Source organism: Aedes albopictus, unplaced genomic scaffold, assembly GCF_035046485.1.
Source record: "Aedes albopictus strain Foshan unplaced genomic scaffold, AalbF5 HiC_scaffold_42, whole genome shotgun sequence".
NCBI classification, from domain to species: Eukaryota; Metazoa; Arthropoda; class Insecta; order Diptera; family Culicidae; genus Aedes; species Aedes albopictus.
This window is the reverse complement of record NW_026917221.1, coordinates 1-21,685: the sequence shown is the minus strand read 5'-3', so window position 1 is coordinate 21,685 and position 21,685 is coordinate 1. Positions and strand designations below refer to the sequence as shown.

Sequence of the window (21,685 nt, the reverse complement as noted above, 5' to 3'; positions counted from 1 at the left end):
GTCCGCCTTCTGCTATTTTGTGGTCTGGTGAGTGATAGTCTCCTAATAAGATGGTGTTTGTGATGGGATTTATAAGGGGGCAGCGATAAAGAGGAAGAGCTGGAGAGGAAAAAAATATATTATATCGGAAAAGAGAACTCAATGGGAATTTTGTACTGCTGTATAGTTTTGACTTTTTTTTAACACGTTGCTCTTTTTCCTTCCGTTTGCCTTGCATTTTTACTTGAGTGAAGTATTTTGATTGTTTCACTAAATTAGAATGAAACTTTAAAATGCCTTACGTTGCATCTGTCTACCTGACCCAAGGGCACGAGACACAAATATGTGCGAACGTGTTGTCGCCGACTGGTCATGAGTCATGGCATATGTTAATACCTTGTTAATTAGCAGTCGCCATGTTGGTTGTCAGATAATGCTTATTATAATTACTGCTACCGCCATTGTTATGCGTGGGACAGTCACTTAGACAACGGCGCATTAAATGTTCAAGTCACTTTGACCTCGGATAAATTTATTTATAGGTTTCTTGAAAGAACATTTAACCATAGGTAAATGAGGTTGAGACAATTTACGACGATTTCTCACACGCTCAGCACGAGTATCGATCGCATGTTTTTCGATACCCATCCCCTTGAACGAGCACTCGTCATACGTGGTGCTTGGCAAAAATCCACTTATAGGGTGCATCGCTACAGAAGAATACGAAAGAAAACTTTTAATGGTGTGTTCGGGAAATCCGAATGCAACACACAATGCCACGCGCGCGCTTGACTACAGGAAGAGTGCAACGACAATATGTAAGAATGTATGCAGATTGCACCAGATAGGTGACATTGGTACAGCGATACAAATGAGAGAAAAAGAAGCAGCAGCGCAATGCTGCGGTGACTCCCAGTAGAAAAGACGAAGATGCGACCCTTTTTTTTGCGCGCTGACCTGTTTTGCGTCAGGGCCATCATTCATGACTCATTTGCGTCAGTCAAAACTTAATCGCAATTTTCATCAGCGAACCAAACCAAAAAAAAATAGCACCTAAAAATTCCAACGGAGATTGTGCGCCACGCTACAACGCTAAATGTGCCCATTATTGGACGGAATACCCATCGTACGTTTGGTTTAGCCAAATATTCGACCATTCATTCATAGACTAGAAATGTGGAGCGGTACATCGCTTGGGAGTACCAACACAAACAAGCCATAATAGCAAAAGAGCATCATCATGACGAGTCTGACGCGGTCGGTCGAAATGGGTGAAGAAAAAAAAACCTCTCACTTTGTTGGTACTCGCCTCATAATAAGTGCACGACATCCGATCAGCGGTAGGCCATCGGACCGAGAGCTGGTGGGGCACAATTTTTCTTTTGGCCTGTGTTCAGAATTTTTTTTCTTTTTCTATTGAAATTATTTTTTCTAGAGCTGCAAGATATCATCTTGTTTATTTTCCACTTTGTTTAATTTGATTAACTGTCTAAAATTAACTAATATGAGATACATATTTCCTGCTATTATTTATTTATTTATTAACTTCATCTTCAGCTATAGCTGTACAGATTGTTTGGTTACTTAAATTAATTGCCTAATCCTAGTTTTCAAAGTCGTTCTTGTTAAATTAAAATCAAACCACGGTACACTGTTTAATAAGCAAACGCATCTCTCGAACGGGTGATGCTGACCATACGCTGTGGAATGCCGAGCAACCCAGAACAATTGTCGGTGACGTAAACGGCGAGCCGGAGCATAGAAATTGACTTGATGTAGAAGATCTGGGCAGTCTAAACGGTCACATAAAATATCCAATGCGAACATCATCTGTAGGAACTTACGTCTTTCACGAAGAGTTTCCAGTCGTATCAGCTGGCATCGTTGTTCGTATTGTGGTAGTCTCCGCGGGTCATTCCATGGAAGCCTTCTTAGCGCAAACCTCAAAAAACTGCGTTGAACTCGTTCTAAACGTTGTATCTGAGTTTCATGATATGGTGCCCAAACTGGCACAGCATATTCGAGTACACTACGCACAAAACAGCTATACAAGGTTTTGAGAGCGTACACGTCATCAAAATCGGCGGCATTACGACGAACGAAGCCTAGCAGCGAGAAACCTTTAGCCGTTGTCAGAGATATATGTTCGTTGAACTTTAGCTTTGAATCCATAATCACTCCGAGATCTTTTATAGATTCAACACGTTTAATTTTGTCTCCGTCTATGGTGTATTCAAAGCTAATTAGAGGCCTAGATCTTCGGAAGCTTATTATTTTGCATTTCCCGGCGTTCAACAGCATACCATTAGATACACACCAGCTACCTACGGTATCGATGTCCTACTGCAGAGCAATGCAGTCGACGACGGAACTGATGGTCCTATACATTTTCAAGTCGTCTGCGAACATAAGGCGGTGAGAACTTATACGGTGACAGAGGTCATTAACAAACAGGATGAATATTAACGGGCCCAGATGGCTTCCATGAGGCACTCCGGAAGGCGTGGTGTAAATGTCAGATTTTGCGGAGTTCAGTTTAACGAAAGCGGATCTACCAGTTAGATAAGAACGTAACCAAGCTATGAGCCACTGAGGGAATCCGTATTTCTCAAGCTTTTCTCAAGCTGTTTTTTTGACATCCGGTTCCATGGAGAAATGAAATTTCAAATTTCCTTGTTTTCGGTGCGTTCCCGGTCGATTTTCCCATTTATTTTTTCGTACGAACACGTCGGAGCCCTGCACGAATGAAATACTGAAAGAATGGTGTAGATCCGTTGGCCTGTTCCCGAGCCTATTCGTGACATACAAATACCATTCCATTTTTATTTATATAGATTTACGCTGAAAGAAATTATAAAATTTGGATCTTATCTTCTCCGCTTCGTTCCCTCAACATTAACCTTTCGAAATATTTCGAACATAATTCTTAAAACCTGTTCCAAAAATATATATTGGTTACGGTAAAAATTTCTTAGAGAATGCAAAAGAAAAATAATATGATTTATTTAAAGAAGTAAACTAATCAAATTGACAAACTTGGAATCTGATACCGCGTCAGTTTCCACTTTTATTTCATAAAAACAAACATTGGCGCAATTTCCGTCTCTACGCGCGAAATTCCCACGGTCGCAGCTCCCGCACTAAATTTGTAAAACCTGACTTGACTCCCGAGACTACCGATTGCGGTGGCCGCAGAGCCGAAAGCGTGTGTAAGGCGGAATTTTTCTGTGACAGCCGCAACAGAGCAATAACAGCAGCATCATCAACAGCCCGCACCAGACGCCCAAAGTGTATAGGGTTAATCATCGCATTTTATCGCTTTGTTTACACACATACAATTGTGAGGAGAGGAAAAGAAAAAAAAACTGCGCTCAAAAAACACGATTGCGATTCCTTCGTGTCGCGCGCGAAGACGAACGATCGGATTCTCGCGCCTCTCGTCGTCATGTGTACGTAGAAGAGATACGTACGTACGTACGGTCGGTACGCTGAAGGCTGTCGCTCTTCCTCTTTGTATTATCTTTACTCACTTGCTGCTAGCCTCCGCTGGAAATAAATACACACGTAAAAAATGTAGGCCGTGACGTCACCTTCGTGGAGTTTATAAATATATGCAAGCGCGCACAAAACTTTCAATTTAGTTTCGTCTTTTGAACGGTGCAGATCAGCGTGACCCTCGCTCTTGGCGATTGATTTTTTGTGTGGGGTGAAAACAGAGAGAAGATTTATTTGTTACGGTGCTCTCTCGTGCGGTTGGGAAGTGAGAGGAAAGTGAATAATTGCTAATGAGCATACATACAAACAAACAAGCGTGAGAAGAAGGGGCACGAGATAAGGCGGTACAACAAATTGAGCGCAAAGTGTGTGGAAGCAATAAGGCAAAAACAGACTGAATCAAAAGCAGACGTGAACTTTGGTGCTGAGTGCTGCTATTGAATACATACACACTGTGGCTTTACTGGTTCGGTAGCGCCAGTTGCTATAGACTCGTGCGACATTGGACTGTTACCTTTCGTGCGCGTTGTGGAAGATAATTGATCAAGTATTATATGCGGACAGATAGTGAAATACGTGAAAGCTTCGCTGCGCGCGACCGTTGTGAGTCATCGGATATTTTTGCACCAGGAAGCGGCAGCACAACGTCGAGCAACGGTTGTAACGAATCTGACGTCGAGACGTTCAGAACCATCAAAATTGATACCATGGCAGAAGCGCAGCGACTGATTGGCATCTCGCTAGCCAAGATAGCCCAATCGCGAGTTTGTCGTGGAGGAGTATCGTTGCATAAAAATCTACTTGTGGCTACCGTGCTACAAAAAGCGCGGTACATTTTCATGGAGGAAGCATACCATATTGTACATGGTCACTACCTTCAACAGAACAAGTGCATGGAGCTGGAGATGGAGAAGCAGCGGAACGCTGCGGCAGCGGCCGCGGCAGCAGCAGCTGCAGCTTCAGTGAACAATGTGGATGACGAAAGTTGTAGTGAAAGTGAGGATAGCGATGAGTCGGAATCGTATGCGTCAAGTGAAAATAACGACGAGAGCGATAATGAAGACAAGGAAAACAGCCCACCATCGCTTACTGACGAGAGGGGAGATGAAGATTCGTCATCGGTGTCGTATTTTGATTTGGACGTGAAGAAAGTGGAGAAAACTAGCTCTGAAAACAGCAATAAGCGAAGACGTGAAGCCACTGAATGGGAAACCGAAGAAGCAGTTCAATCTATTCTTCCCAAACGTCTCAAGTCAGAATCGGATAGTAGTGTGGATGAAACTAGCAGCACCAATCAAGAAACCGCTGACGCTGCATCGAAGGCAGAAGCTTGTTCCTTAGCTGACTCCGTCAACAATCAATTGGAAGCTGAGGATTTGTCTTGTCGTCAAGCTGATGGCACCCTAACCCATACGCCTTCTGTAGAGAGCATTGACCGAATAACGTCTTTAGTTTCGATATTCAGTTTCGGTAACCTGTCTCGTTCTGTTTCTACTCCGGATTTCTGTGCTGCCCAGGCGAAAGATTCCGACAGCACACTGACCCAACTGCAGCATACACAACGAGGTTATCTAACGATGACTGTATAACTACTGCTGCTCCAACAAGCACTAGACGCCAAGTATTAGCAATTAAAAAAATAATACTCCTGTGATTCGCATACGTTGTGATGCATGTTACGTTATAGCAGTGTAGCCAATGCTGCCGTCACTAACGGAGCGGTTCAGGAGCGTGCGTTGCGAAAATGGTGCTGAACCGGGTGTTGGTTCGTGGTCTTACATGGAAGGTGCCGTTTGCACACCCTGAACCGGAGAGTTCGCGCTTCCGTGGCGCTTCGTCTTGGTTTATCGATCAGTATCATCACAGTCAACCCAACGAGTTTCACTCCGCGACTTAGTCATCGTATAGTCATTGCGGAATGCCAGTAGTGACTAATATACCGGACCAAGCAGAAACAGGAAATGATAATGTCAAAGAAGAAACAACATAGGGGAATAACATCTCAATATCAAGGCTTGTGATACATCACTCACTCCTACATGCTTCATAATGATTCTCTGGTAGCACTGGCAAATGAGAGTGTCAGGAAAGAAAATAGCACAAAGGCGAGGCAAAGTCGTATAGTTGAACGGTTTGAACAGCGGAAGACATCACGTTAGTCATGTAAAAGTAAGATTTCTCGCTCAGCTGCCCTGTGCCAGTGATGAATAATTACGTTTCAAGCTGTAGTGTTTCGCGCGTTCTCTCTCTTTCTCTGCCGGACAATTGGCACGTTGGCAATCAACACTGAGAGCGGCAACAACAGAGATCAGGAAAGAGAAAGAGAGAGAGTTACCGCTAAGACAGGGAGAAGTTTGGTGTCAATCTGTAGTGGAGAGGCACGCGATATTCGGTACTCTGTGATTTTACGTGTGTCTGATTTTTAGTAAAAAACGAATGAAGAATGTCTTTTAACAGACAGTGCAAGCTCTTCCGACGTATCTTGAGTGAATAAATTATGTGGCCCATGAAACCAACGATTTATGCTATATGTGCTAATTTATTTCCTATGATTATTTTTTTCTTCAACAAATCAGTGTTAATTTTTGATTGAACTATATTTCTTGAACCTATGAGTGATAAATGATAAACAGGAAAAAAGAGTTGATATCATCGTTTTCAAAGTAGTTAAATGCATAATATAAAACAAATAATGCAGAAAGTAACTGTACATGTGGGTAGGAGAAATGAAGAAATAAAAATTATATGGCACAATCTATAACATGCACTCTCTTTTATTCGATTGCCTCCTCCAAGACCAAAGGTAATCGTCGACGTAGTAGCATGAAGGCACAAAAGAGAAAGAGCGCAAGAAAGAAGGCACAATCATAACTGTTTCGTCTATGCGCTAGCTCCCGTTGATCGCCCGATAGTCAAAACATAAGTCAAAGTGTAGAAAAACTGGCGGTGGTGAGTTTTATTGGCGAGAGCATGTCCACCGACTAATTCATTGTTTTCGTTTCTACCAACCGGTTGCACGTATTGCCGTTTTCTTTCTCTTTCTGTCCGTTACGCAGAGGACGATGAACCCGCTTAAGTAACATCAAAAATCATTTGAATTCGCCGTAGTCGCGACATCCGTACCAGGTGACGTCCTTCATTTGGCGCACTATGGTAGGCAGACACATAACTATTGTCGTAGTTGGAAGGTAAATAACCCATCAGTGGGCAACCACGAAAGTGAAAGTTTATGTAAGCGTACCCGCCTCGGCCTACGATTTAGTCCTCTAAATCTCAAACACATGTTTATGGGTAAAGTGAAAAAAAAAAATACCTAGCTGTACTAGCTGCACCCATTGACGTGTACCATTAAGAAGTGACCCCACTCCAAACGTTCGATGTATATCTCTGCAACGTGCAATAATTCTCACGTAACGCTCTCTGACATGGATTCGAAGAAGGAAAATGATGTTGACTGCTTTCGGGGGAGAGACAACCATGCCAGTAGACGAAGCAATTATTAGCCTGAATTATGTAAACATCACCACACACTTTTTTACCGCACATTGAACGTACTGTACCGTTTGAAGACGAAGAACCACATCGGAGGATGTATGAATTGAAATAAACTTGCTAGTTAGCTTAGATAGCTGTTAAAAGTAGAACTTTTGAAATGCATAATCCATACAGCAAGAAACTCTATGAGGTAACACATCCAACTATTACATACATGATACTTGATTCAATTTTGAACTTTGCCCTCGTCAAATGAATATTCTTAGTTGAGTAGTTTTACACTAAATCATGAAGCAGTACATTTAGTATAAGATGTAGTCATTGATACGGAATCGAGCTCTGTTTTAAGAGCAACATTAAATATCATTTCCAACTACAGTATAATGTTAACTTATTCAATAATCAAAATTGTACAATAGTGTAATAAATGAGTTTTAATATATATAAAAAAAAATCTTCAGCATAAATTGTTTCTTGTTTTGTATAATATCACATTTATCCTCGTGTTTCGTACTCCGATACTCCGCCAAAAAACATTGCTAGACATCTTCGTCCTTATTCTTATCGGAAGTTATTGGTTTGTTAGTCTTATCGGTTCTGCTCATTATGCAAGGTTTTTCAATACTTTTTCTGATAAAATGGCAATTAAATCCTCATATACATTAGATTACGACAAATTCTATAAGTGGATAACAGGCTTTATTCTGTACGTATTTTTCTTCTAAAATTGTTCTATCTCAAAGCATGCCCAATTCAAACCGATTTAACCCCATTTTCAAAACTGTTCAGTTGACTTGGAACTTTAGGCATTCTATATGGGATACGAATCTTAACTTTATAAGCTTTATGGTCATAGGGCCCCTAGAAGTGGGTATTCAGCACAACCATGCTGGGGTAGACGGGTTCGATTCCCGGTCGGTCCAGAAACTTTTCATGAATGAAATTTCCTTGACTTCCTTGGGCATGAGTATCGTCGTGCCTGCCACATGATATACACATGAAAAATGGTCATTTGCAGAGACAGCTCTAAGTTAGTGGAAGGAGAATCAGGGCTAGTTTCAGCATTTAATGAATGTAGAGTATAGAAGAGAGGAGTTTGCATTAATTTGTTTTTGGCTGAACATGCTGAAAGCAATCGTGATCGTTCTCGGGGCAGGTACTAAATTCCGAAGTGCTAACTTTGGACCGAGTTTACTTTCCAATAGGGCATCCAATTTGGATGCGATTATGCGGGAAAACTTGATACATGCGACAGTTACAGGTTCTACAGAACCACACTGGACGAGAACACTGTAACTATTGAGTTCCTGAAGAAGGTCCCAAACGGACCGAAATGTCGGACAAATCATTCTACCATGGACAGAGTAGAAAAGTGACAGCAGCGCAAAGGCAACCAATTCGTTTTAGTAGAATTAGGATAGAATACAATTAGGCGCTGTGCAAAGTGAAAGTGCAGCTGTCAATTGGAATCGCTCACGCAGTGCCCTAGTGGACAAAAGAGCTCTAAATTAGGTTAAGTGGTTGAAGAATAAAATAATCGTCGCTTCAGAAATCCGCAATTTGGTTCAATTCATTATTACCTATCCTATTTGTATTCCAAGAAATATGTTAGCACAGTCCAACAAATATAGCACATTGTACACCGATTTATTACACCGAGTCATTACTAGATGAAGCTTGTGAACGACTTTTTGAAACAAGCTGAAGTCTTCGTTTGATATCGCTATCTTTTTGTTCCACTTGTTTACCTCGTTTTTTTTTTTGTTTGATACCCCAGTCTTGTTGCTCTGCTTGTCCACCTCGTATCCCTTCGAAAATCGTCTGTTTGTATCGTTACAGGTTGTTTGTCCACCAGCAATACGCCACACCATACTGTCATGTGTCAACGTAAAGCCCCCATCACCTTAGGGGAGAGATTCATTTATTACGTCCATGTTTTTTTGGGATTTCTAGACCCCCCCTCCCCCCTCTGTCACGCTATTTTCCTATACCTAATACACGTACTGTCACACTTTCTTAGACCCCCCCCCTCCCCCCAAAATGTTGGACGTAATTTTTGAACGTTCCCTTATCGTTTCCTCACATATTTTTGTTCCCCCTAACCTCGATCAAATCGCGAGTTTTACGGTTCCCCAAAACTAACATAGTCAAAAACATGTAAACATTGTAAAAAAAATAACTGAATTCGGCTCCGTTATGCTTGCTGGCGCATGAGCCTTAAATAAATGTTTAAGTAAAAAAAAAATGGTTAAACTATTTGGTGTGTATAACTGCATTTTGCAGTGAAACATAGTAGCCATGATTTCAGTGTGCTATTTTTGGCGCCATATGCAGCAATGTTGCCTGCTAGGAAGCTGGAGGATCACTGTTAAAGTTTCTCCAGTTGGATACACATCAATAACTAATTATTGAGGCGTCCGATTTGAATGCGGTCTGCGGCAAAGTTGTAGCTGATAGAGTGACCTAGGAGTATCAAGGGTAACCCTCTTGGGCACTTGGTAAAATGCTACGGTCGATTGAATGAAAAGTGTGGTGCTCTGTGTCTTGAAACATACACATTAAATAGTTGCACCTTGTATGATGTACATACCTTGCTGAAATAAGTTATTATACACTGCAAAATGGTTGATACCAGATTAGAGTGTTGTTGACATCAAGTTAGAAGCCGTTTTGTGACACAGTCGAGTAAGTTAAAGTACAGAAGCAAGCTACGAGTGGACGGTGTCCGTGTAGTGACCGGAGATTCCGGAAGCATCGGTGTGGCTTCCTAAGGGACCACATCGGGGATCCCACAGTGGCGACGACGGATGGGATGTGGTGAACATTGGTGGACGGGTTCGTGGGGTGTGGAGGTTTACTTTTGCCGACAGTCGTTTAAGTCGTAAGGAATAGTTTCATACGACAGGATCAATCCTGTTCAATTGAGCCGCCTGCAAGGTGGTACCAATTGGATCGGAACTCTGGAAGATGGAAAAAGAAATTGTGGGGATGATGGAGACAGGAAAATGTTGTTTGTTTGCTAATATGTGACGTGCTGTGGTTATGGAAAGCAATTCCCATGGTGGATGAAGCGAGCAAGGATGCAAGGCTCAGTGCGCATTAGAGATGGGAAATTGCAGTTAAAAAAATCGGTACGATGGCACACGGGAGATAGCTGCACGTCCCAGGGCAGCACTTAGTGCAATGCAGTTTTTGAAACGGTGATATGAAAGATGCGAGAAGCTGGTGCATTGTACAGCGTAGCTCCTGGAGAGCGTATTAGAAATTGATAGTGGTCCCGGAGACCGTAACTATTTAAAAAAAAGACACTACACCGTCTTCAACCAAAGGTTGTACAGACTGAACAAGCACTTACATAAGTCAACGGACATTACACATAACACCCAGTGGTCCAGTGGAGAATTTCCCGTTCGACGAAAAGTTTTCTCCGGCTGGAGCGGGAATCGAACCCACACTCCGAAGCTTACGAAACGTCTAGATGACTGACGCCTCTAGCCGCACGGCCACGGAGCCCACAAATTTGAAGTGGCTAGTACAATGCACAGCAGTGCTCCCGGAGAGCGTTACGAAAAATTGTTGGCTGGTGCAAAGCACAGCATTGCTCTTGGAGAGCGTTTTGAAAAAAAAAAAAAACGGATGGTGGTCCCGGAGACCGAAACCATTTGTGGTAGCTGATAGTCAACGCATATTCGTACAGTTTTAAGCTCCCGAAAAACGGGAAAGGTGGACTCTTTATACCGGAAACTCTAGGTACCCTAACGATTTCAGAAACAAATTTCGAAAGATCAGCGAATAGCTTAAATGGTGACTCAGTGATTCAATGAGCAGATTTGATCAATTCAGATTGCATTGTTTACGGGAATACGAACATAGAACAGCAAAAGAGTGTGACAAGATTATGAATGTTTGACGGAGGACGTTGGAACCTGTTGATGTGCTTAAAGATGCAAAATAATATGAGACTAGTATGTAAAATGGTCGAAACGCAAAAGGAGTTTCTGTGGTTGAATGAAATCGGAGGATGGTCTGGTCGAGTAATATATTAGATTGATGATTTTTTCGATTTGATGATGTGGAGTATCTCCACACCTGTCATAAGGTGTCCTGATGCAAAATAAGTCGTATCGAAATGAAAGCAGGCTACGGACACGCCTCAACTGCATTAATTGATAGTATACAAGATGTTTGGGACCGACCGTTTGGCAAGCATGTTCGGGCCCATTTTTACAAAATAATTGTTAACAACAATGCCTGTCACTGGCGATGAATGAAGGCTCTCGATTGAAGGTTTTGAAATTGTTTATGTAGCATTAGATTGAGCTGCACGACTTTTCTACGGAAAAAGGATAGAAATGGCCTGAAAGGATAGAAATGGCCAAGCATCGTTGATCAAGATCAGCCCTGTATGTAAAAATAATTAGGAGTATCAAGATGATCTGTATTAGGACAGGTTGTTTGAATAGAGGATATTATATTGGATTGTTTGAATATTGACGCAACCCGCTGGTCGTCAAAATCATTGATGGAAAACCAGGAAACCAACATTTGCCATATAAGTAACGAAATTATGGAAATGTAATAAAGAATAATAAAGTGGTGCATTACATATGCATGAAAGCATTGCTTGGTTTGGCTGGGAACCTGCAGTAAAAGAGATCGGGCCTTGAAGAAGGAACATAATATTTTGTACGAGAATGTGTGCTTTGTATATCTTAGATAGGAAATGACTTGATTCTTCGGAGTTAGAAGAAATACGTAGTAAGGTAAACTCACAGGTATTCACCACAACCATGATGAGGATGACGCGTTCGATGCCTGGTCAGTCCAGAAACGTTTCAAAAAGGAAATATCCTTTGGTATAAAGAATCCTCGTGCCTCCTACACGATATGCACATGTGAAATGGTCATTGGCAGAGAAAGTACTCAGTTAATAATTGTGGAAGTGCTTATAGAACAATAAGCTTAGGAACAGGCTTCGTTCCAGTTGGGACATACCGCCAAGAAGACGACTTAGTTTGAGATCTGGTGTTCATCGAAATACATTTGAATCAGATTCACGATATTTGAAATGAAGCATCGGGAGAATTTGTAAAGTACTGGTTGTGGAATGGGGTCGGGTTATTATGACCTAGACTGGCAGAATGATTGAGCACTGTGTCAGCAGGGTGAGCATCATCTGATGCATAAAGAAGTTTAAGGAATACTAGGAAAAACTAGTGTTCTAACTTTTAAGAGAAAAAACGAGATGTGGTGCTCTGTGTCTTGAAACATACACATTAAATAGTTGCACCTTGTATGATGTACATACCTTGCTGAAATAAGTTATTATACACTGCAAAATGGTTGATACCAGATTAGAGTGTTGTTGACATCAAGTTAGAAGCCGCTTTGTGACACAGTCGAGTAAGTTAAAGTACAGAAGCAAGCTACGAGTGGACGGTGTCCGTGTAGTGACCGGAGATTCCGGAAGCATCGGTGTGGCTTCCTAAGGGACCACATCGGGGATCCCACAAAAAGCATCGTTTTCCCATAGCAATTCCTATACAAACTTTGAAGTGCTTGTGCAGCTTCAATTTTCAACCAAATGAGCTCAAATTTTGGGAGAAGGTATGGAATCTAGTTATGAATCGAATAAGCAGTGTGAAAAGTGTGGAGCAAAAAATATTTTTTGAACCACGCTAGTGTTTTCCAACAAATTTTGTGGATCATTGATGATAAGAGTTACTCAGAATTTTTCAAACTTACTCTCGTTTTCACAGTAGTGGTACTCACTAAACATCTTAGGGGGATTCACTTAACAGCGTAAAATGATTAAACTGATTAAACGGCGCGATTACCAAAGCAATCTATGATTATTTTTATTCGCAAAATCATGAAACATTTCAAATAAGCAGAAAATCATGGCTTTCGCATCAGTAAAATCTGTTTAGTGAGTACCCCAATTAAATTGCTGCGTAAGCCATGATTTTTTGTTTATTTGGAAATGTTTCATGATTTTTCATGTTGAGTGAATCCCCCTAGTGTCTTTCCTCTAGAGCCTGGTTGTCTGTTCTCTGAATAATGGTATTGCGGCGCTCATAATAAATCCACATTGGGCGGCGGCGATATGCCCGCGAGGAGATACCCGCGATACAGACGCAATGTCAAACTCGAACAGATACTGTCACCCACCCAGCAGCATCGCAGCAGCCTTCAGGCCGTTCATATCAAAACATAAGTTAACACAATGGCAACTCAGGTGGCCAGAAATCGTAATACTGTTTATCGCGACCTTGATTCCTTTATATGCATACGCATCACCTCGTCGGCTTTGTGTTTAATAATCAGGATGTTATTTAGTGATGCTGCAGGGGGATACGGCTTCATCTTTTCCATTTCCACATTGCGTCTGTATCGCGTGCATCTCCTCGCGGCCATATCGCCGCAGCCTCATGTGGATTTGATATAAGCGCCGCATGTAGAATTTCTGACCATCAGGTCGCTCATAGTGGTGCGGTCATATTTTTGCAACTGGATGGAAAAGAAGAAGACAAACGCGTTTCGCGGATTTATCTTGCAAGGCACAATAATAAACTATAGAGGAAGAATGTCGCTGGCGTCGTCGCCGCAACATCTCTTGACGGTGAAGATAGGAAGGAATATAATTGTTAAAGCGAAAAAGTATGCAGTTTGACAGATACATACCCGGCGTGTTTGCGAACGAGAACAAAGGGGACAGCAGCGACATTCGTCCTCTATAGTTTATTAACTCTATTGTTCTCTGTGATTCAACGATTCAACCACCGACAAACCGACGTGACACTCTGTTTCCGTGATTGGCACTCTTTCTGTTGACAAAAGTTTTGACAAAAGAAACCTCGAAGGAGATGCCATGAAACGGCACAAAAATACCCAGCTGATCGATGCATCACATGCACTCTTATTTCTCCCTCACCAATAGAAGAAATAATTAACTGTTCAGTGGAATTCTTTCGAATGAGGCACATAGTCAGTCACTAAATAAAATATGATAAGCGCAAAAGATTTCATCGGAAGAATCTGTTTTTCAACGTTTATAACGAAATCGCTTCTTATTTCGCAAAACATTGACTGAAAAATAATTTGACAAGTTAAAGCTTCATTATATGCACGCACCACACATAAAGAAGAAACTGTGTAAATCATCGCACAGATGGAGCTGGTGTTTTTATGATGAATCTGTTGCCAAGTAAAATTGAGAAATTTGCATGAGCTGGCACGTCGGTTTGTCGCTGATTCATCCACCGAGACAGCCCATCTAACGAGCAGCCAACGAAAGAATCAGCACTGTATTGAATATGTTTGGCGTTCGATTTGAATAGGTCCTATCAACATAGGAATCAGAGCAAGCATACGACCTATTCAAATCGAACGCCAGATGTGATTATTTTTTTCAGTGTTATCTACACCGTGTCCAATAAGTTCTCATACAAAATCAAATTGAATTCATTTTACATCTGTATTTAGCGTATGTTTTGGAATTTACTGTCATTAAATCCTTCTCTGTTGATCGCTTATGTGTCGTAAGTCTATTTCAGTTGGCACGCACGCCATTTCATTGGAATTTCGTCTAATTTTAGGTTCCTGTCCTCACCATTGCTAGTAGCAACTATGACCAGAAGAGAGAGAAAATATGAGATTCTGTATTGATAAAGTACGAAGCCGTTTTATTTTGTACAAAATAAAACGTAAATTAAACAAAAATGTGCTTTGCCCTTTTTTAAGGTGACTTGGTGCATCACAGAATTTTCATAGGAATCATTGACTTTTTAATTTTCAATGATTGTTTGCCTCGCGTTTTTGAAGTGATAAAAAACGGGAAATTTTGCAGTCACGCAGTAGAAAAAGTATCATCACACTCACCACGAGTGAGCATATGGGATGATACATTTTCATCCGAATTTGCGCTTTGGTAACTGAGTTTTATCACTTTGAAATTTCGAGCGAGATTTCAATGATGCTGATGACGCACTACGCGTCGTTAATGAGATTTGTTGTGTTAAAGAAGCATGGCTGCATCTTATATTGTTTATTATTCACACCATTCTCACTTTTAAAACATGCTTGTTTCTCTATTGTAATAATTTTTGCTCAACATTTACGTTTTATGATGTTTATCTTTAGTATAATGATCATTTTCAAGGAAATCTGCCCAAGTTGAGCTTCTTTGCAAATACACTCAGTAGCAAAAAAAAAAGCCGAGCTGATTTTTTCTCCCAAAATCCGTCATGTTCAATCTGTTGTAACTTAGGCAATTATCAATGTATTTGGCTGAATTTTACCACTTCATCATCATTATATTGACAATATATTTTGAGTTCTGATAACTTGTATGAAAAAGCCATTTTTGAACATACTTTTTTTAAAAAATCCGTATTTCAGTGACAAATTTTAGTAGCTTAATGAAAATTTCACTGTAGTGTCAGAACATATAAGGAATGTTGTGGTCAAAATTTAAAATGTTTTCATCCAGTGGTTTGGGCTACAGCAATCGTCAAAGTTCAGACAGAAAAATAACACATATTAGAACCAAATTTAAAAAGACTTCATTTCGAAGTCGCGGGGTTTGTTGAATAAAAAAAAATATTTCTTGGTTTTCAATATCGAAGAACGCACATCGCCAATAATGAGCAAGATGATTCAATTTTACCCTCATATTTTGAAGAGCAAATCTGGCCGTGAACAATAGCTCGCTATCAGTGATGCATATTATAACAGTATCCATGTTCGATTCTCACATGCTTTTTTTTATTATTTCGTTATCATTTTTTAAACTATTTTGTTAATGAATTTAAGTCGATGCATATTTGTTTCTAAAATATATAGACTTTGAAATCACAAAATTGCTTAGTTTCAAAGCAATTATGTTATAGATTCAAAGTGAAGAAGTATTTGAAATTAAAATCAACTCCGCGATGCTTGATTTTGAAACTAATGCCAAAAGTATTAGATTCAAAGCAAAATGGTATTAGGCCGTGGTTCAATGATTTATTTTCTTTGATTCAAAGCACTTTATTATTGAGTTCAATATGTTTTTTTCTGCGTGTTGAAGTGCCAATGTGAGTGCCTACAGTTTTCACTCCATATTGACCATGCTGTAACACCGGTGCAGAAAAAAAAGCCGAGTTCAATTTGTTCCATTAATGTTTAGATCTAAGTTTTGATAAACAATCCATATTGTATGACATATGTTTATAAATTTTCGTATGTTATGCTAGTTTTGTGTGACATTCCACACGTAACTCATAGTGCGTTACGCGTTACACGTGATACGTTACAAACATACATATGTTAGTGAATAGACAAGTATTTTGTTTAATTTACTAATTTTGGCTACTGTAAAAACCTTATCATAATCAAACTAGTAATGTTACATGGGTTACTGTGTAATACTACGTGGTTCTATGAGCCATTTTACGAGACGTTTCGGATCAGCTGATCGCTCATTTCATGAATGAAAATTTGACAGGAGGTTGCGCCCAAGCCCGTGAGTGTTAATATCAATATCAACACTGTTGTCGTTTCGTAAAATAGACTATTAAGTGATTTCCTTCAACTTGTTTGCTTAAATATGGTTTTTACAGTAGCCAATATTTGTAAATAACATTGGTGGTCCCATTTTTAATGTTGCTCCAGTAAAATTCACTCGTGTGCGCTCCCTAGGCGGCGGGCACAACCAACCGGTTAGAATTTTGACGTTTCATGGGGATCGCAAACGGTTGGCGCCACCGATCGGTGGGTGAAGGGGTGAGGAGGAGAATGGAAATGTTTTGACTTTCTCCCAACAAACGTCAAATCCGAGCTGGTTGGTTATGCCCGTCGCTGCCATCACCGTTCGCGGATAAGTGGATACGCGAATTAAATGCAGTGCTGAAAATGTCATTTCGACATATTTATCTAAATAAGGCAATCCATGACGACATATCGCGATGGGGGTGACAGCTAAAATTGTAAACATAATGTACGTGCAGCTTACCAAATTTTCGTCGAGTGTTCTCGGTGCTTAACAAATTCCTTTGTGTTCAGCTGTCACCCCGATCGATGAATGTCAAAAATACATGGTAAACAAAGAAAATCAGCTGATCGCATCTGTCTCATGGATTGCCTTATTCAACCACCTTTAGCTCATTTTAGAAACTGAATCTGATAATATGATATATGAAAAACTTGTGCAGCTAGACCAGCTCTGTAAGAAAGTCACGGAAAAATCGCTCTTTCTCGATTATTGAAGGTAAATGTCACGGACTGCCTTTGAAAAAATGCCAACGATATTCATCAAGAACGAACGGACGCTATACTCCCATTTCAAATGTTGCTCCAGTAAATATTTCATGTGTGCGCTCCCTCGTTGAAATATTTCGCCAACTTTGACAGCTCGCTGAAAGCTGTCACATCGGTCATCTTTTCCCACGATCGATCAAAACACACGCCGGTCTTGAAATTGCAGAGCGTTTCGAAATTCGTCCTAATCTCGGTAGTTTTTGGATATGGTGCGTTAATAGAACGATTTGCAAAGTGATCAAGTTGAAATACTCATCGGAAGTTTGAAATATCGACCAACAAAGGCGATGTTTTCCATCTGTAAACAAACGCACGAAGCCACCGCGGTGGAGTTTTCGGTCACTTGCCACTTCTTCAACAGCAATGAGAAGTCGCTGGTCACCGGGGGCGCCAACGTCCTCAAGGTGTACCGGCTGATCCCGGATGCGGACCCTACCAGCCGCGATAAGTTCACCAGTGAGTATGAGGAGGATTTGATGTTGAGTTGGGATTAACGGGAATGTGTTTTTGTAGCTACGAGACCGCCGAACATGAAACTAGAATGTATGGCAAGTTACACTCTATTCGGCAACATAATGTCGATGCAATCGGTGTCCTTGGCCGGTTCGCAACGGGATGCGTTGCTGATAAGCTTCCAGGATGCGAAGCTGTCGGTGGTGCAGTTTGATCCGGACAATTTCGAGCTGAAAACGCTTTCGTTGCACTACTTCGAGGAAGAGGACATCAAAGGGGGCTGGACGGGACACTACCATACGCCGATTGTGCGGGTCGATCCGGATAATCGATGTGCGGTGATGTTGGTGTACGGGCGGAAATTGGTGGTGCTGCCGTTCCGGAAGGACAGTTCGTTGGACGAAATCGAAGTGCAGGACGTTAAGCCGATGAAGAAAGCGCCAACGCAGCTGATTGCCAAGACGCCGATTCTGGCGTCGTACGTTATTGAGCTGAAGGAATCGGAGGAGCGGATTGATAACGTGATTGACATACAGTTCCTGCACGGCTACTATGAGCCAACGTTGCTGATTCTGTATGAGCCGGTCAAAACGTTTCCAGGGTAAGTCAGACTACATAGAGTAAAGCAATACACTTCAATTATCGTTTTCTGTTTTTTACAGCCGTATCGCTGTTCGTTCAGACACTTGCATGATGGTGGCGCTATCCCTGAACATACAGCAGCGTGTCCATCCGGTTATCTGGACGGTGAACAGTTTGCCGTTTGATTGTCTGCAAGCGATTGCCATCAGCAAACCGATTGGAGGTTGCTTGATCTTGAGCATCAATGCGTTGATCTATCTCAATCAGAGCGTTCCGCCGTATGGGGTGAGCTTGAACAGCACTGCCGATCATTGCACTAATTTTCCGCTGAGTGAGTATGCCTTCAAAACCTTGAATCTTAACTATTTCTAATGCGATGCTTCCACCATCAACAGAACCCCAGGACGGCGTTCGGATCAGTCTGGATGCAGCGCAGGTGTGCTTCATCGAGCCGGAAAAGCTAGTGCTCTCGCTAAAGGGTGGAGAACTCTACGTTCTGACGCTTTGCGCCGATTCAATGCGAAGCGTACGGAGTTTTCACTTCAGCAAGGCGGCGTCCAGCGTCCTGACCTGTTGTGTAAGTTGGAAGATTTTAGTAGCGTTTTCATATGTGAACGATGAGATTTCGTCTTTTCCCAGATCTGCGTCGTCGAGGAAGAGTATCTGTTCCTGGGTTCCCGACTGGGAAACTCGCTGCTTCTGCGATTCAAGGAGAAGGACGAGAGCATGGTGATTACGATTGACGATACGGAGGAAGTGGTGGAGAAGGAACCGAAGCGATTACGCCTGGAGCAGGAAGAGCTGGAGGTGTACGGTTCGGGGCAGAAAACGTCAGTCCAGTTGACTAGCTACATTTTCGAGGTGTGCGACAGTATTCTGAACATTGGACCGATAGGTCATATGGCCGTGGGTGAGAGGATTTCCGAAGAGGAGCAAGACGAAAACAAGGACATTCAGTTTGTGCCGAACAAGCTAGATCTGGAGATTGTGACGAGCAGCGGACATGGAAAGAACGGAGCCCTGTGCGTGCTGCAGAATTCCATAAAGCCACAGGTTATCACTAGTTTTGGTTTGTCGGGCTGTTTGGATGTGTGGACAGTGCTGAGCGACAAAGGTGACGACATGCATGCCTTTATGATTCTATCGCAAGAGGCTGGAACGATGGTTCTACAGACAGGCGATGAAATCAACGAAATCGAGAACACTGGATTCGCGACTAATGTTCCAACCATTCACGTTGGAAATATTGGAGGAAATCGCTTCATCGTTCAGGTGACGACCAAATCTATTAGATTGCTCCAGGGTACCCGTCTGCTGCAGAACATTCCGATTGATCTGGGTTGTCCACTGGCCGCGGTCTCCATCGCTGATCCGTACGTCTGTGTCCGATCTTCGGAAGGTAAAGTTATCACGTTGGCCCTTCGAGAAGGCAAAGGAACTCCACGGTTGGCTGTTAACAAGAACACCATCAGCACGACTCCGCCAGTGGTGTCCATCAGTGTGTACAAGGACGTCTCCGGAATGTTTACAACCAAGTATGAAGACTTCTACGATGGTACTAAAGGTGGTTCCTCCGCTTATTCCAGCGGATTCGGATACATGAAGCCAGAACCACACATGAAAATTGAAGACGAAGAAGATCTACTGTACGGAGAATCCGGTCGATCCTTCAAGATGACTTCGATGGCAGATATGGCCATCGAAACCAAAAAGAAGAATCCGGACTTCTGGCGCAAGTTCATGCAGCCGGTGAAACCTACCTTCTGGTTGTTCGCTGTCAGAGACAACGGCAACTTGGAGATCTATTCGATGCCGGATCTAAAACTCGTCTATCTGATTACGAACATCGGAAATGGTAACAAAGTGCTGCAGGATTCGATGGAATTCGTTCCGTTACAGGTAGGACATCATTATTTCTTTCTTTTTTTGTGAGTTTTCCAGCTCGCAGCTGAGTGTAGAATTAGCAACTAGTTAAAATACACATAAATAAAAACAAAAAAAAAAAAAAAAAAGCTCGCAGCTGATTCAACTCGACGATATCTTCTAGTCTGGGAACTATCATTATGTTGGTCATTGTTGTTCAAAAACGTTTCCATCTCGCTTACAGGTAGGACAGTCCGCGGCCGATGCAGATGTTACTTCAAACGCGTTCACCAGCCCCTTCGGATTCAATCCCAACCTACTGCCGAAGGAAATCCTGATGGTGGCTCTGGGCCACCACGGAACTCGACCGATGCTTTTCGTCCGCTTGGAAAACGACCTTCTCGTGTACAGAGCCTATCGGTACTCGAAAGGTCACCTAAAGCTGCGCTTCCGGCGAGTTCCCAGCGGCGTAACGGGTCCCATATTCAAAATTGCTCCCCGCCGAGTGGCCCCCACCGATCAGGAAGGCGAGAAGCCAGACGAGCTCTCCACTAAGATTATGTACGAAAACATTTCCATGATTCGGTACTTCAACAACGTCAATGGCTATAATGGCGTTGCCGTATGCGGAGAGAAGCCTTACATAATACTACTGACTTCCCGAGGGGAACTTCGGGCACATCGGCTCTACGCCAAAACCATCATGAAAGGATTCGCCTCGTTTAACAACGTCAACTGTCCCAACGGCTTCCTGTACTTTGACGAACAGTACGAGCTGAAGATTGCCGTCTTCCCCGGTTACTTGTCCTACGACTCCCTTTGGCCTGTCCGGAAAATTCCCCTCCGAAGCTCCCCCAAACAGATTGTCTACCACAAGGAGAACAAAGTCTACTGCGTGGTGATGGACACCGAGGAAGTCTGCAACAAGTACTACCGCTTCAACGGCGAGGACAAGGAACTGACCGAGGAGAACAAGGGCGAACGGTTCCTGTATCCAATGGCACATAAGTTCTCGGTCGTCCTGGTTACCCCTTCGGCTTGGGAAATCATTCCGGAGACGTCGATCAATCTGGAAGAGTGGGAACACGTAATCGCACTGAAGAACGTTAGTCTGTCGTACGAGGGAGCCCGGTCCGGTTTCAAGGAGTACATTGCCGTGGGCACGAATTTCAACTACAGCGAAGACATTACGTCGCGTGGACGATTGCTGCTGTACGACATCATTGAAGTCGTCCCGGAACCGGGCAAACCGTTGACTAGGTATGTCACTTTAATCAAATATTTATGAGATCTAAGGTTTTTTCAACAACGTTCTTTCCCATTCCAGATATAAATTCAAAGAAGTAATCGTCAAGGAACAAAAGGGTCCCCTGTCGGCAATCAGCAATGTGTCCGGCTTCCTGGTGGGAGCAGTCGGCCAGAAAGTCTATCTCTGGCAGCTGAAAGACGACGACCTCGTTGGTGTGGCATTTATCGATACCAATATCTTCGTCCATCAGCTAGTTTCGATCAAATCGCT

General features: G+C 42.3%; 2 protein-coding genes across 2 annotated transcripts; both read left to right on the top strand.

Annotated features, from left to right (window-relative positions):
• The first annotated feature begins 3,446 nt into the window (after nt 1-3,446).
• On the top strand, nt 3,447-7,423 carry LOC115256000 (uncharacterized). Its single transcript, XM_062843661.1, has one exon. It carries the CDS (start codon nt 4,029-4,031, stop codon nt 5,061-5,063), a length of 1,035 nt encoding a protein of 344 aa, XP_062699645.1. The 5' UTR covers nt 3,447-4,028; the 3' UTR covers nt 5,064-7,423.
• A 10,023-nt stretch (nt 7,424-17,446) lies between these two features.
• Nucleotides 17,447-21,682, top strand: LOC109408986 (cleavage and polyadenylation specificity factor subunit 1; the record flags this gene model as incomplete). Its single annotated transcript, XM_029854225.2, has 7 exons — nt 17,447-17,724; nt 17,782-18,322; nt 18,384-18,634; nt 18,699-18,880; nt 18,943-20,202; nt 20,411-21,426; nt 21,494-21,682. Coding segments are annotated over exons 1-7 (3,608 nt in total), but the record flags the coding sequence as incomplete, so codon positions are not given.
• Between the last annotated feature and the right edge of the window lie 3 nt (nt 21,683-21,685).

Excerpts from the sequence above, each read along its gene's own strand:
- LOC115256000 (XM_062843661.1), top strand. The coding sequence starts at position 4,029 with ATGCGGACAGATAGTGAAATACGTGAAAGCTTCGCTGCGCGCGACCGT.